The 16,985-nt window shown below is 49.3% G+C and overlaps 1 protein-coding gene across 4 annotated transcripts in view; it reads left to right on the top strand.

Moving 5' to 3' along the window:
• TBC1D8 (TBC1 domain family member 8) overlaps positions 1 to 16,985 on the top strand; it is a 133,583-nt gene that overhangs the window by 110,421 nt on the left and 6,177 nt on the right. For all 4 annotated transcript variants that reach the window (XM_075336465.1, XM_075336469.1, XM_075336467.1 and 1 more), the window contains 6 exons: positions 8,591 to 8,689; positions 10,874 to 10,942; positions 11,612 to 11,852; positions 11,953 to 12,018; positions 14,197 to 14,286; positions 14,374 to 14,474. In XM_075336465.1, the coding sequence (XP_075192580.1) occupies positions 8,591 to 8,689; positions 10,874 to 10,942; positions 11,612 to 11,852; positions 11,953 to 12,018; positions 14,197 to 14,286; positions 14,374 to 14,474 (666 nt within the window). The remainder of the gene's footprint in view (positions 1 to 8,590; positions 8,690 to 10,873; positions 10,943 to 11,611; positions 11,853 to 11,952; positions 12,019 to 14,196; positions 14,287 to 14,373; positions 14,475 to 16,985) is intronic.

Raw genomic sequence — 16,985 nt, 5'->3', positions numbered from 1 at the left:
AGCCTCCCCCAGCATCAGCCTCCCTCAGCATCAGCCTCCCTTCTCATCAGCCTCCCTTCTCATCAGCCTCCCTCCTCATCAGCCTCCCTCCTCATCAGCCTCCCTCCTCATCAGCCTCCCTCCTCCAAGCCTCCCCCTCCCCCTCCCAGCCTCCCCAAGCATCAGCCTCTCTCCTCCCAGCCTCCCCCAGCCTCAGCCTCCCTCCTCCCAGACTCCCTCAGCCTCCCTCCTCCCCCAGCATCAGCCTCCCTCCTCCCAGCCTCCCCCAGCATCAGCCTTCCTCCTCCCAGCCTCCCCCAGCATCAGCCTCCCTCAGCATCAGCCTCCCTCCTCCAAGCCTCCCTCAGCATCAGCTTCCCTCCTCCAAGCCTCACCCTCCCAGCATCAGCCTCTCTCCTCCCAGCCTCCCCCAGCATCAGCCTCCCTCCTCCCTCAGCATCAGCCTCCCTCCTCCAAGCCTCCCTCAGCATCAGCTTCCCTCCTCCAAGCCTCACCCTCCCAGCCTCCCCCAGCATCAGCCTCTCTCCTCCCAGCCTCCCCCAGCATCAGCCTCCCCCAGCCTCAGCCTCCCTCCTCCCCCAGCCTCAGCCTCCCTCCTCCCCCAGCCTCAGCCTCCCTCCTCCCTCAGCCTCCCTCCTCCAAGTCTCCCTCAGCATCAGCTTCCCTCCTCCAAGCCTTCCCCTCCCCCTCCCAGCCTCCCCCAGCATCAGCCTCCCTCAGCATCAGCCTCCCCCTCCCAGCCTCCCCCAGAATCAGCCTCTCTTCTCCCAGCCTCCCCCCCAGCTTCAGCCTCTCTCTCCCCCCAGCCTCAGCCTCTCTCTCCCCCCAGCCTTAGCCTCTCTCTCCCCCCAGCCTCCCCCCCAGCCTCAGCCTCTCTCCCCCCAGCTTCAGCCTCTCTCTCTTCCCAGACTCTCCCCAGCCTCAGCCTCTCTCTTCCCAGCCTCTCTCTCTTCCCAGCCTCCCCCAGCCTCCCCCCAGCCTCTCTTCCCAGCCTCCCCCCAGTCTCAGTCTCTCTCTCTTCCCAGCCTCAGCCTCTCTCTCTTCCCAGCCTCCCCTCAGCCTCTCTCTTCCCAGCCTCTCTTTTCCCAGCCTCAGCCTCTCTCTCTCTTCCCAGCCTCCCCCCAGCCTCTCTCTCTTCCCAGCCTCCCTCTCTTCCCAGCCTCCCCCCAGCCTCTCTCTCTTCCCAGCCTCCCCCAGCCTCAGCCTCTCTCCCCCCAGCCTCCCCTTGCATGATTACAGTGGACAAAAAGAGGCATCGCAATTTGCAACGATCAACTAACCTGCAAGGAGCCCATACATTCTAGGCTCTGCCTCTGCCTTACCTGCTCCTGTGCTCGCCGCCCTGCTCTGGCTGTCTCCTCTTCTGGCTTGCTCCAGCTGCAGACGCGTCCTCCTCCGCGGCGTGTGTCATCTGCAGGATTGGACGCTGCAGCATGGGGCAGTGAGCTGACTGTCCCCGGAAGTGCAGGCCATGGAACTTCCGGGGTTAGTCAGCTCACTATGCCTGGCGCCCGCCATGTATTTAAATAGACAGCAGAAGTGCGCCTGTCCTCCCTCCCAACCCCCCCCCCCCGGAACACAGCCGAGTGTAACGGAGGGAGGGACGGGGGGCGGGGATGTAAAAAAAAAAAAAAAATTTATATATTTTTTTTTTTTTTTTTTTTTTTTTTTGCTGCCAGAAAGTGCCGCCCCCCGCAACGTGCCGCCCTAGGCACGGGACCACGGGTGCCTAGTGGCAAATACGGCCCTGCTCCCCTGTATGCCTCATTTGCACTCCGTCCTGCTCTCAGAGTAGGCCCCGCCCCCTCTCCTCGCTGTGGACGCCATTTTCTCAGCGTTCTAGGGCACAGAGATCAATGTCTGCAAACACATTGTGACAAATGGGGGCCTGGGACAGAGCCCCCAGTTCTGGGGGATCTGGAGGGCACAGAGATGCCCCTATGTTAAACAGTCTGGCAAGCCACAACCTCCGGTTGTGCAGCTGCTTATACACTCTGTTTATATACTCTGCTGGGGTTTTTTTTCAGAAAAGCCCCCACTTCTGGGGAATCTGGAGCAGAGATGTTATGTTAAACGGTCTGGCAAGCCACAACCTCTGGTTGTGCTGCTGCTTATATACTCTGTTTATATACTCTGCTGGGGGTCTTTCTGGACAGAGCCCCCACTTCTGCAGCATGTCTCATATCAGTGCAGGGCTGCAAGGCTGTTTTTTATTATGCACCGCATGTTGACTCGTACTGTCTGTACCGAGCACATAACCACATTGTGATGCCTGCTCTGACATAGTGGTGCCTCAGCCTGGAGGCTTATCCCCAGTGGTCCCTCCGGCTGCTCCGGCTCCGGGGTAGAATCCCTCTCTCCAGGGGACAGCTGTCCCGGACACTGCTGAGCATGCATCAGCCCCCTTCTCAGGGCGCTTCTGCTGCTACGGCTCGCTCAGCAAAGCTCACAGAGGATTCTTCATCTGGGAGCCCGTCCTCCTAAAATGGAGACGCAGGGTCCCCTTTCCCTCCTCGCCTCGCGGCTCTGGTTCACGAGCTGACTCTCAGGACAAGGAGGATGCCTTACTGGGGGCTCGGACGCTCTCCATGTACCCCATTGATCTGTCCGAAAGTGACGCAGATGCTAATGATTTGATTGCGTCCATTATATTTGTACTGGACCTCAATCCGCCTGTATCAGGGGAGCACCCCTCTTTGGCAGAAAAGCATCAGTATACCTTGCCTAAGAGAACAAGGAGTGTGTTCCTTATCCACTCCAGCATTCAGGTCACTGTGACCAAGCCCAGAGCCTGTCCTAACAGACGCTTCCCAGAGCGTGGTTCTGATGACTGTTTCCCCCTTCCACCAGTGGTGGTCAAGGAGTGGGCTCATTCACCAAGGGTGGACCCTCCGGTGTCTAGACTTTCAGCCCGGACAGTTGTATCAGTGGCTGACGGCACCTCTCTGAGGATCCCACTGTCCGCCAGGTTGTCCTTCTGGCCAAATCTATATATGAGGCGGCAGGGGCCTCGTTCTCCCCATCTTTTGCAGCAGTGCGGGCTCTCAAAGCCATCTCTGCTTCTCGGGAGGAGATGCATTCCCTCACCAGGGCCTTTATGCCCGAATTGGTTGCCTTAACTTCCAGGCTTCAGTCTTTTCATCCTATAGCTGGAGACTGTCACCGCACTGCGGTGGCCTCGGCTACTTCCCTCGCTATCCGCAGGTTCCTGTGGCTTCGAGAGTGGAAGGCAGATGCTTCTTAAGAAGTTCCTTGCTGGACTCCCTTCTGCTGGGACCAGTCTATTCGGTGAACAACTGGATGAAATTATTAAGGAAGCTTTTGGCAGGAAGAGTACTTCCATGCCACAACCCAGGAAACCTTCCAGGGCAGGAACCAGACAAGGTTTCGTTCCTTTCGTTTACTCTAACTGGTCGTCCTCTAAGCCCTCGGCCTCGTCCACTAACTCAGCCAAGGTCCGTAAACCAACTGGCGCATGAAGCCGCGTCCTAAGTCGGCAGGAGCTGCTGCCACCAAGGCAGCCTCCTCTTGATTATCTGGCCGCGCCAGTAACGTCCTTGGTCGGTGGCAGGCTCTCCCTCTTGGGCGACGTGTGGTTTCAACACGTCTTCGATCAGTGGGTGTGGGTTACCATCTCCCACGGCTACAGAATAGAATTCTATTCAGCCGCCAAACAGATTTTTTCTGACAACTCCCCCCTGCTCCAAGGCCGCCGCCTTCTCACAGGCCGTGGCATTCTTGCAGGCCAATGGAGTAATTGTACCAGTTCCCGACTGGGAACGGTTCTGAGATTTCTACTCAAATCTCTTCCTAGTCCCCGAAAAGGACGGTGCTTTCCGACCTGGATCTCAAGCTTCTCAACAAGCATGTTCAGGTGCGGCAATTTTGCATGGAATCTCTGCGATCAGTCAATGACCCAAGGAGATTTCTTAGCATCCATCGACATCAGAGATGTCGCTCTGCATGTGCCATTCACAGTTTCACACCAGCGTTGGCTACGTTTTGTAATCGGAGAGGAACATTTCTAATTCGTGGCTCTCCCCTTTGGGTTAGCCACGGCCCCTCGTGTATTCACCAGTTGCGGTTCTGCTCCTCCAGGGGTTGGTAGTGATTCCTTACTTGGACGCCCTTCTAGTCAGGGCTTCATCCAGTGCAGACTGTCAGCGGAGTGTCTCGCTCACTCTCGCCACGCTTGCAAGTCCACTCTGACCCCGACCCAGGAACTTACGTACCTAGGGACGCAATGCGAGACTCTGCTGGCACTTGTGAAACTGCCCTTAGTCAAACAGCAGTCTCTTCATCTGGCGGTTCGCTCTCTGCTGAGGCTCCACCGTCATTCCATCAGGCACCTCATGCAGGTGCTGGGTCAGATGGTGGCGTCAATAGAAGCGGTTCCCCTTGCCAGTTCCATCTGCGTCCCCTGCAGCTGGATATTTTCCGCTGTTGGGACAAGGGACTTCTTCCTTGCACAGGCTGGTGGCTCTGTCGCCACAGACCAGGAGCTCTCTTTAAGTGGTGGCTTCGGCCCCTCTCTCTGTACCAGGGACGCTCCTTTCTGGCCCCGTCATGGGTGATTCTCACCACGGATGCCAGTCTATCCGGCTGGGGAGCAGTGTTTCTCCACCACCGAGCACAGGGCACTTGGACTCCGTCCGAATCAGCCCTCTCGATCAATGTGCTGGAAATCAGGGCTGTAGTCCTAGGACTCGCAGCCGCCTAGCAATGTTGGAAGTTCAACATATCCTTCAGTGGACGGAGGACTCCAAGTCCACCATATCCGCAGTCCACATCCCAGGCGCAGAGAACTGGGAGGCAGATTATCTCAGCCGTCAAACCGTGGACAGCGGCGAGTGAGCCCTGCATCCGGCAGTGTTCCAGTCAATTTAGCAGGCAGGGCACTCCGGGAGTGGATCTAATGGCATCCCGGCACAACAACAAGGTCCCGGTTTACGTGGCTCGCTCCCACGGTCCTCAGGCCTTGGCAGCGGACGCGCTGGTTCCAGATTGGTCCCAGTTCCGTCTGGCCTACGTGTTTCCCCCTCTAGCTCTCTTGCCCAGAGTCCTGCGCAAGATCAAAATGGAGGGCCGTCGGGTCGTACTCATCGCCCCAGGCCCAGGCGAGCTTGGTTCCCAGACCTGCTCCGTCTGTTCGTAGAGGTGCTGTGGCATCTCCCGGACCGGCCAGACGTTCTCTCAGAGGGTCCGTTTTCCACAACAATTCTGCGGCTCTCAGATTGACGGCGTGGCTCTTGAGCCCTGAATCCTTACGGCTTCAGGCATTCCTTCCGAGGTCATCTTCACTATGACTCCGGCTCGGAAGTCTTCCTCGGCCAGGTTTTACCTCAGGACTTGGAGAATTTTCCTGTCCTGGTGTCGTTCTTCCGGCCATGCTCCTTGGCCGTTTTTTCCTTGCCGACCATCCTGTCCTTTCTACAGTCCGGCCTGCAGCTAGGTCTGTCCCTCATTCCCTCAAGGGACAGGTCTCGGCTCTGTCAGCGGCGTATCGCCCGACTGGCCCAGGTGCGCACCTTCATGCAGGGCGCATCTCACATCATTCCGCCTTACCGGCGGTCTCTGGATCCCTGAGACCTTTCTTTGGTCCTCATGGCCTTACAGAAACCCCCCTTTGAGCCTCTTAGGGAGGTTTCGTTGTTTAGTCTTTCACAGAAAGTGGTTTTTCTGGTGGCCATAATTTCTCTCAGGAGAGTCTCTTATTTGACTGTGCTCTCTTCGGAGTCACCCTTTTTGGTTTTTTTCACCAAGACAAGGTGGTTCTCCATCCAACTCCGGGCCTTCTCCCTAAGGTGGTGTCTCCGTTCCACCTTAACCAGGACATTTCATTGTCTTCCCTTTGTTCGGCCCCTGTACATCGCTTTGAGAAAGCGTTGCACGCTTTAGATTTGGTGCGGACGCTCCGGATCTATGTGTCACGCACCGCTGTTTTTTTAGGCGGTGCACCTCTCTTTTTGTGCTGACCACAGGTCAGCGCAAGGGTCTCTCGGCTTCTAAACCGACCCTAGCTCATTGGATTAGGTCGGCCATATCCGATGCCTACCTATGTTCTCAGATGCCTCCCCCGCCAGGGATTAAGGCGCACTCGACCAGAGCTGTCGGTGCCTCTTTGGCTACGGCTCAGCAGGTCTGTCAGGCTGCCACTTGGTTTAGTCTGCACACCCTTTCGAAGCACTACCAAGTGCATGCTCATGCTTCGGCAGATGCGAGCTTGGGCAGACGCATCCTTCGGACGGCTGTCGCCCATTTGTGAAGTTAGGTTTCGCCTACTTCTCAATTTCTGTTTATTTCCCACCCATGGACTGCTTTGAGACGTCCCATGGTTTGGGTCTCCCATAAGGAACGATAAAGAAAAAGAGAATTTTGTTTACTTACCGTAAATTCTTTTTCTTATAGTTCTGACATGGGAGACCCAGCACCCTCCCTGTTGCCTGTTGGCAGCTTTCTTGTTCTGTGTGTTTTTACCGGCTGTTGTTGTAGACAGAAGTTCCGGTTATTCCGGGTTTTACTCTATCTCTACTTATGGGTGGATGTCCTCCTTCAGCTTTGGCACTAAACTGGTTGGATTTGTCATCCGGGGAGTGTATATGCTCGGAGGGAGGAGCTACACTTTTAGTGTAGTACTTTGTGTGTCCTCCGGAGGCAGAAGCTAAACACCCATGGTTTGGGTCTCCCATGTCGAGAACTATAAGAAAAAGAATTTACGGTAAGTAAACAAAATTCTCTTTTTTTGTTCTTAAGGCCTGTTTCACACAAACATGAATCACCGTCCAAGTATAGGCCATGATGTACAGCCTGGCAATGGTTTTCCTGCAGCCTTGTATATGCCTTTAGGTGAGACCCGCAGTCCTTGCATCACAGTCCAAACTCGGACCATGGTTCATGGATGTTTGAAGATAGCCTAAAGGGCCATTTACACGCCGCAACATCCCTAAAAGTTTAACGTCGGGGTCACGGTGTTTGTGACGCACATCCGGCGTCGTTAGTGACATCGCAGCGTGTGACACGAACGAGCGACCTTCAATGATCGCAAAACAGGTAAAAATCGTTGGTTTTGGAGAGGTCGTTCAATTACCAAAAATCGTTGTATGTGCAGTAACGAGGTTGTTTGTTGTTCCTGCGGCAGCACACATCGCTGTGTGTGACACCACAGGAAAGAGGAACCTCTCCTTACCTGCGACCGCCGGCAATGAGGAAGGAAGGAGGTGGGCGGGATGTTCGGCCCTCTCATCTCCACCCCTCCGCTTCTATTGGGCGGCTGCTTAGTAACGTCGCTATGACGCCGAAAGAACCGCCCCCTTAGAAAGGAGGCGGTTTGCCTGTCACAGCGACGTCGCTAGGCAGGTAAGTATATGTGACTGTTTCTAGCGATGTTGTGCGCCACGGGCAACGATGTGCCCGTGACCCACAACCGACGGGGGCGGGTACGCTCGCTAGCTATCTCGCTAGCGAGATCGCAGCGGGTAAACTACCCTTAAAGCCAGTGCCATACTTCTGAGTGATTTGTGGAGATTCGAGTCGCATCACCTCCCTTATTTTAAGTTTCAAATGGACATGTTATTGAGGAATATTTCCTATTGAGTATGGTAGGGGGGTTATAAATTCAGAGAGGGGGTGACAGGCGGAAATAAAATTATTCAATTATAAAATGATATATGTGTATAAAAACGTGTGGTATGCTGGCAGGAGAAATGTTTATGGCTGCATATCTGATCTGCCTCATTTTTAGGAAAATATGTATTTAATCTGTTGAATTTGTTACACTATTCATTACACAGCTTTTTAGGTATACAAATAGTGCGACTTCATAGAATTAGGTAGTGGGGTGTTTTTTCAAAAGGGTTAATGTTTGAAATGTTGTTAATTGATTATCACATTCATGTGTGTTTTGTACAAGGTTGGTTTTATATATGGATTTGTTTTTATCTATGTATGCCTATGAGTAAGGAGTCATCTCCAAAACGTGTAAGGCGGGGGCCTTATTAGGTCCACATCATGGGACATCTTTGATTTTATCATGTATGTGATTTCTCAATAAAGACAAAAAAATGTTTTATGGAAAATTTTGGTGCTGGACTTTTCTTTTTTTTTATTGACTTGTGGTAGCAAGCCACGTCCACGCACCTATGGGCCTGCAGAACTAATGGTGAGCTTTCTCCCCACCCTTGTTTCCTTTGGATTACACATCACCTGGCACAGCCAGGAAAGGAGCATGCAGCTACATAGAAATACATGGAGAGCAGCCGACCGTGCCAGGTGATATGACTCGATTCTCGCGCGAGTCCCTCGCAAGTGTGACATCGGCCTAAGGGACTTAATCTGTTGAATGAGGTGTCTGCCAGAGGCTTACTCCCCTCTCTCCATTGAAAATCTTGAAAATGCAGCATGCTCAGCAGATATAAGTTGTCAGAAGGCTGACCGTTATCTAACTTGTATGGTCCGGACCAGAATGCTTGCTATGGCATTATCTCAGTGCTGTGTGCTTGTGTCCTTTGTTTTATGTTTTAGATTGAAAGGGTAATTATTTTACTAGTCCCAGGAGCAGGACGGCTTTCATTTTTTTTCTGTATCGTTCCAGAAATTCGGCAACAGCACTGTGGAACAAATTGAACATTTGCGCTGTAAAAATAGGATCCAGGTTCTTCAGAGCCATGAAGATACTACAAAACAAAATGTTGTGAGTATCTGGTGGATAGTGAAATAACCATTGTGATTGACACATTTAAAGGGAAACAGTCAGCAAGTTTTTATTATGTAACCTAAAAGCAGCATGATGTAGGGCAAAAACTAATTCCAATGATGTATCACTTAAAGGGCTGTGTTTTGCTGATTCAATACAATCATATTGTTCTACCATCAGCAGATTATCACTACAGGACAACTGATCACATGCCTCTTAGTCCAACCACTCCCCCACCATTGATTAACAGCTGCCTTTCAACATACAATTTACACAGTAGGCTGCTAATCAGTGATGTGGGCGGGGTTGTACTCATCTCTGCAATCTGAGATCTGCTAAATCTTCAGCAGAATATACTGTGATTCTATCACAACTGCTGCCCCAAGTAAACTAAGTGATACATTACTGGAATTGGAGTCTCTATCATTATAGTATGCTATTGTCCTAATCTTGCTGACAGATTCCCTTTAACTCCTTAATGACCGCGGGCAGTCCTAGCGTCCTTGCAGTCATAGTGTTACTGCCCGTGGTCTGCTGCCGGCAGCTTGCCAGGATCGGCGCACATCTCAGCTGATTTTAACAGCTGAGATGTGTACCTACCAGGCACGAGCAGCATCGTTATTTGCCCATGCCTTTTAACCCCTTAAAATGGAGCTATCAATATGTGACAGCGCCATTATAATAGCGTAAACGTTTACTCACTGGCCGATATCGGAAGTCGCGTGACGTGATCACCGTGACTACCGGTGGTTGTCATGGTAGCACAGGGTCATGTGATGACTCCTGTAGCTCACATGACTCACTTTCAGTTTCACCCGGCCCAGACCTGAAGGAAAAGACAGGAAATGAGTATATATGCTGTTTACAGTTGTATAGCTATGATCAGCAGATATGGCAGAGCGATCAGATTGCTGATCCATATAGACCCCTAGGGGCACTAGGAAAATTAAAAAAAAGTTAAAAAAACCCCCAAAAACCTAAAAGTTCAAATCACCCCCCTTTCGCCCCATTTAAAATTAAAGGGTTAAAAAAATAAAAAATATACACACATTTGGTATTGCCATGTTCAGAAATGTCCAATCTATCAAAATATATAATCAATTAATCTGATTGGAATTTTTTTCCCCGCTACACCGTTTACCAAACGCCAAAATTACGTTTTTTGGTCGCCACAAATTTTGTGCAAAATGCAATAATAGGCGATCAAAATGTAGCATCTGCAGAAAAAAGGTACAGTTAAAAATGTCAGCTCAAGATGCAAAAAATAAGCCATCACTGACCCATAGATCCCGAAAAATGAGAACGCTACGGGTCACGGAATATGGTGTAAAATGTGCGCCACTTTGTTTGGACAAACTTCTGATTTTTTTTAACCCCTTATATAAAAGTAAACCTATACATGTTTTGTGTCTATGAGCTCGCACTGACCTGAGGCATTGCACCCACACATCAGTTTTACCATATAGTGACCACAGGGAATAAAATCTCAAAAACAATAGTGCTACCACACTTTTTTTTTGCAATTTTTCCGCATTTGGAATTTTTTTTGCCGTTTTCCAGTACACTATATGGTTATGGTATAACTTATGGTTACATTTAAAAGTACAGCTCGTTCTGCAAAAAATGTGCCCTCACATGACCATATTGACTGAAAAATAAAAAAAGTTACGGCTCTCAGAAGAAGAATGGCGGGAAAAAAAAACGGAAAGCGAAAAATCGGCCAGTTGTGAAGGGGTTAATGTGTACGTTCATCAAAGGCAAACCTGCATGTTTATGATTGTTAGACATATTGCTGCACATCTGAATCTCTGTGGGAAGGAATCAAAAACAGACCAGCCTATGGCTCCACTGATATCAGATATGTGCGGACCCTGTAACGCTAATAATAATCTCACACATTAGATCTGTGGTTGGAAGTGGGTAATGCTGAGCCATTTACATTTCTGGAAACCTCAAGTGTTGGGATTTATTCTCTGTGTACAAGTATGAAAAATGGTATACATTATGGTAACTCGGTCTCGATTTTCCTATGAGACTATTGATCTTCCAGAGGATAATATCAGTTAACACAGGTCTTCTGAGGGTTTTTTCTTTTTTCTCCTGAGAATTGTAGTTCTCCCTTTGTTCTTGTTTCTTCCTATGGCACACATTACATCTCACCAGAGGTCTCTCTCATTTTAGCTTAGAGTTGTTGCTCCTGATGTGTCTTTTCTTCAGGAAGATTTGGAAGATCTGTTTGACATGTTTAAGGTAAGAGTGTGGAGCTGGACATCAGAAACATCTCGTGCACATCCATATTAATATCTATTACTGTACCTATTTACCTCTTAACTACTTAAAGGGGTTGTCCACTACTCAGACAACCCTTTTCTGAATCTCTTTTCTTCAGTAAAACTATTCCAGTCAGGTACTGGGGGGTATTTTCCTATTTGTAGCGTAATAATGACATTGGTGGGTGAGCTCGGCCTGCCCCTCTAGCTAAGACAACTTTTCTAAAATGTAGGTGGAGCTGGCATAAAACTGCCAAAAGTCGCAATTATTTGTTGGAACCATGAGTTACGCAAAGACTTTTAGGCCCCGATTAATCAAGCAGTTTTCTGGCCTAAAACTACTTGATTAATCGGGGCCTAAATGTTTTGGTATCCAAGCTGCCTGACTTATAGTGGGCCCATACCTGATTTGCAATTGATCTTACTGATGATACATTCACATCAGTTGTATATATCTTGTCACCCATGGACTTTAGCTGTGACAAAATGATGTGGGCGGATATGCTGAAAACTCATGTATTCAGCTTGAGTTCCATAGAAATCAGTAGGATTCTAGCCTAGCGAACATATGACTAGTGATGAGATATAATTGGAGTATAATTCATACATTTTGCACCATTCTGTCACGTAAACCTGTGTTTCGTTTCAGAGAGAACATTTCATCAGTTGTTACTGGGAAGGGATCTCCTCACTAGTTGAGCGCCATGACCCTAGAAGGCCTTATGCAGAACAGTACAAGATCGATAGTCGACAGTTTACGTCCCTCTTCAGGCTGTGCTCGCCCTGGCCCTGGGGTTCTCACACTGAAGTCTTAGCACAAAGGATGTTCCGATTACTGGATGAAAATCAGGACCTTCTGATTGAGTTCAAGTCTTTTGCATGGTGTTTAGGTAACTTTCTTGGTATATATGATAACAGTAAGGATCCTGTAGTGTATAAGTTTAGAAGTGATATCTTTATTGTTAATTTTTTGTTTTATTTTGCTTTCAGACATTATTTATCATGGGGAGATGAATGAAAAAATCAAGTTGTTATATAGACTCCATATACCACCAGGTGAGATGTACAGATGATAAAAACATTAATCCAGATCAGAGGTCCTCAACCTTTCTTACTCTGAGAGCCACATTCAGGTCCGAGAGAGGCTCGCGAGCCACATCCAGCTACTGCCACCCTCCCAGTAGTGACAACCAGAGCTCCCATTTAGCGCTATAATGACAGCCAAAGCTTTTCCACAGAAATCACAATGAGGCAGTATACCAAGATCCAGAGGTTCCTACCTTACCCAGACAGCTGCGAGAGCCACACATCATGGGCCTGCGTGCCACATGTGGCTCCCGAGCTATAGGTTGGGGACCCCTGATCTAGATATATGTGTGTACACAGTCTGTTAACCAAATGCAAACTCTCCTTCCAGAAGTGTAAAGGTCCAGTCACACTAAGCAACTTACCAGTGATCCCAACAACGATAGGGATCACTGGTAAGTTGCTAGGAGGTTGCTGGTGAGATGTCACACTGCGACGCTCCAGCGATCCCACCAGCAATCTGACCTGGCAGGGATCGCTGGAGCGTGGCTACACGAGTTGCTGGTGAGCTCACCAGCAACCAGTGACCAGCCCCCAGCGCCGCGTGGAAGATGCTGCGCTTGGTAACTAAGGTAAATATCGGGTAACCAACCCGATATTTACCTTGGTTACCAGTGCACGCAGCTACACATGCAGAGAGCAGGGAGCAGCGCACACTGAGCGCTGGCTCCCTGCTCTCCTAGTTACAGCACACATCGGGTTAATTACCAGATGTTTACTGCAGCTAAATGTGCACAGAGCAGGAGCCGGCAATGACAGTGAGAGCGGAGGACGCTGGTAACAAAGGTAAATATCGGGTAACCAAGGACAGGGCTTCTTGGTTACCCGATGTTTACCGTGGTTACCAGCCTCCGCAGAAGCCGGCTCCTGCTGCCTGCACATTTAGTTGTTGCTGTCTCGCTGTCACACACAGCGATCTGTGCTTCACAGCGGGAGAGTAACAACTAAAAAATGGCCCAGGACATTCAGCAACAACCAGCGACCTCACAGCAGGGGCCAGGTTGTTGCTGGATGTCACACACAGCAACATCGCTAGCAACGTCACAAAAGTTGTTCGTTAGCAGCGATGTTGCTAGCGATGTTGCTTAGTGTGACGGGGCCTTTAGACTGATTATGGGAGTGTGGACATCATGGTAGGTTGGGTCTGCTGCTCTCATACAGTTAGTTAGGAAGCCAAACAGACTGCTTCCTTACCATTACATTCACACTAAACGTTACCATCATTAAAGGTAACATTAAGGAAGAACATTTTCTCCTTCCTTCTTGTTTACAGTTGTGTCTTGGTGACAGTGAAACATAGCAGTAGTTACAGCTCATGTAACTGTACCACATTGGTATAGTATAAGACTACGTTCACACCTGAGTTCAGCTGAATGGAACTTGTGTCCAAAATGAATCCATTGCACAACTGATGCAAACTGAAGTAAAAGACTCTCTATAATCAATAGAGCCTATCAGGGTTCTGTTATGTGTCAGTCTTTAGAAAGAAGAAAAAAACGCTTTGGCCTTATTCACACACTGCGTTTTTACCTGCGTTTTTTTGCGTTTTTGCTGCAGAAATTTCTTGAGACAATGGTTGTAACCTTTCTGCAGACATTCCCCAGCAAAACCTCTGGGGAAAAAAAATAAGCTTTGCGCACACTGCGTTTTTTTCTCAACAACATTCTTTCTGCAGAATTTCTTGAGAAAACGAATGAGCATGTCACTTCTTTTCTGCAGAGGCAGGGACCAACCTGCGGGAAAAAACGCATCAAAAATGCGATAAAAACGCATACGGTTTTCGGTGTGTTATTTCTGCGTTTTTTGACCGCAAGTGCGCTAATTTTTCAGACTCGAAATTTCTTGAGAAAAATCCTTTTTCTTGTGTGAACAGAGCCTATGAAGACTTTTTTTTGTTCGTAGCACAGATATATAAGAACCTAGACACACTGGGTAAAAATGATTGGGTATATCTTGTCTCGAGTGAATCCGTTGTGTAATGGATCCATTTTGGACATGAACTCTGTTTGCGTTTGTCTGTTCCATTTGCAGGAATATGCAATGTCCAAATGCAGGTGTAAACTCACTTTCACGGCAAGTTTTGTAATTTTGAACATGATTTATGTTTTTTAAATGTTTTAAGTTGACCTTTTTTTTTTTTCTTTACAGCTCTTACAGAGAGCGACCATGACTGTCAGTCACCACTCAAGGGGCCATTGTTATCTACTACCAGACCATTGAAGCTTACAAAACCAAACAGTATGTGCCATTATCATTTCTCCTTGACTGTTAAATGTTTTGTTATTTACTAAAATGAGATTAAACTTCACATTGTTTTATTTACAGGTGGAGAAAAGGATTATCAAAAACAACTAAAGCAAATGCTTAAAGACTTGGCAAGAGAAAAAGACAAAAGTACAGAAAAAGAATTACCTAAAATGACCCAGGTATAGTATCCTCCCCATCTCTGAAAAGTCTTAAGGCCCAGTCACACACAATGACTTACCAGCGATCCCGACAGCGATACGACCTGATAAGGATCGCTGGTAAATCGCCAGGAGGTCGCTGGTGAGATGTCACACAGTCAGATCCTACCAACGACGCAGTAACAATGAGCGACCTGTATAACGATCTCTGCGGCGGTGGGACCCTGTTAGGAGGTTGTTGGTAGGCATCAAACACAGCGATGCATCCTACCCAGCAGGACATTTCCTTTGAAGAAAATGGTCCGGACCATTCGACAACGACTAGCGACCTCACAGCAGGGGCCTGATCACTGGTAGGTGTCACACATAACAAGATCACTGGCGAGATCGTTGCTGCATCACCGAAACTGTGACAGCAACAATCTCGTTAGTGATCTCATTGTGTGTGACGGGGCCTTTACAGTTAAGGCCCTGTCACACACAGAGATAAATCTTTGGCAGATCTGTGGTTGTAGTGAAATTGTGGACAATCAGTGCCAGGTTTGTGGCTGTGTACAAATGGAATAATATGTCCATGATTTCACTGCAACCACAGATCTGCAAAAGATTTATCTCTGTGTGTGATGGGGCCTTAAGGTCCACAAATATTAGGACATTGACACAAGTTTTAGCTGTTTAAAAAAAACAAAGATACAAGACACAATTGTATAATCAATATGGGCTTAAAGTGCAAGGCTCTCAGCTTTAATTTCAGGGTGTTCCCATTGAAATTTGAGTATGGGTTAGGAATTGCAGGTCTTTAATATGTAGCTGCTTCTTTTTCAAGGTACCAAAAATAATTGGACAATTATCTCAAAAGCGGCATAGGCCATTTCCTCATTAATCCATCATCAGTTAAAGGGGTTGTCAGCTGTAAAATGATAAGTCTGCAGTGACTCTATGTGACTGTAGATGTAAGGATCTTCGATGCGCCGGTTTCACTCTGTTACTGCAGAATAATCATTTTAGACGAGGCAACCCTCTTTAAAGGAGTTGTCCAACATTAGCTTAACAAAAATTTTTGAGTTTATCTGTGCTGTATTGTCATATAAATCACCCCTACATTGTTATTTTTTGTTTTCTAACTTTTGTTCCTCTTGAATTATCCCTTTATTCTCTGCAGCTCTTGTTTACATTCAGATCCAGCAAACTGACCACTTCCTGTGCAAAACCTCAGTCAGAGCTGTCACCGCCCACCCCAGTGTCCAGCCCCACCCCAGTGTCCAGCCTCACCCTCTGCCCGCCCCCTGCACACACAGTCCCTGTCAGTATTCTTCCCCAGCACCTGATCTGGTATCACTACAGCATTGCAAATAACAGCCCCACATCGGGCTCTGCACCGCACACGCACACATATGGCTCTGCACCGCACACATATGGCTCTGCACCGCACACGCACACATATGGCTCTGTACCGCACACGCACACATATGGCTCTGCACCGCACACGCACATATATGGCTCTGTACCGCACACGCACACATATGGCTCTGCACCGCACACATATGGCTCTGTACCGCACACGCACACATATGGCTCTGTACCGCACACGCACACATATGGCTCTGTACCGCACACGCACACATATGGCTCTGCACCGCACACGCAGACATATGGCTCTGCACCGCACACGCACACATATGGTTCTGCACCGCACACGCACACATATGGCTCTGTACCGCACACGCACACATATGGCTCTGCACACGCACACACATGGCTCTGCACCGCACACATATGGCTCTGCCCCGCACACGCACACATATGGCTCTGCCCCGCACACATATGGCTCTGCACCGCACACGCACACATATGGCTCTGCACCGCACACGCACACATATGGCTCTGTACCGCACACGCACACATATGGCTCTGCACACGCACACACATGGCTCTGTACCGCACACGCGCACACATGGCGTTGCACCGCACACACACACATATGGCTCTGCACACATGTGGCTCTGCACCTCACACGCACACATATGGCTCTGCACCGCACACGCACACATATGGCTCTGCACACGCACACACATGGCTCTGCACCGTACACGCACACACATGGCTCTGCACATGCACACATATGGCTCTGCACCTCACACGCACACATATGGCTCTGCACACACACACATATGGCTCTGCAACCCCCCCATCCCCATCGGGAACACATGTGGAGTACATACTCACCTGTCCTTGGTCCCCGCCGCTCCTGCACGTTCGTGCGCTGTCTGTGCTCTCTTCAGCACAGTAGTGACGTCACCGCTGTGCTGAAGAGAGCACAGACAGCGGGAGGGACAGTGATGAGAAGCTGCGCTGCTTCTCATCAGCACTTTCAAATGTACCGGCATCGGTGATCTGTGATGCCGGTACATTTGAATGTGTGATCCTGGGCAGAGGGCCCGGTGCTGGCGCTGACACCACGGCAGCTGCCGCCAGGCCCCGCCCCCAGGTCACGGACCCCACAGCAGTGCAGGGGGAGGTTACTGGAGGTGC

The sequence above is a fragment of the Anomaloglossus baeobatrachus genome, chromosome 2 (genome assembly GCF_048569485.1).
Source record: "Anomaloglossus baeobatrachus isolate aAnoBae1 chromosome 2, aAnoBae1.hap1, whole genome shotgun sequence".
Taxonomy (NCBI): Eukaryota; Metazoa; Chordata; class Amphibia; order Anura; family Aromobatidae; genus Anomaloglossus; species Anomaloglossus baeobatrachus.
The sequence above is the reverse complement of the archived record's forward strand: the minus strand, read 5'-3'. Positions and strand labels throughout refer to the sequence as shown.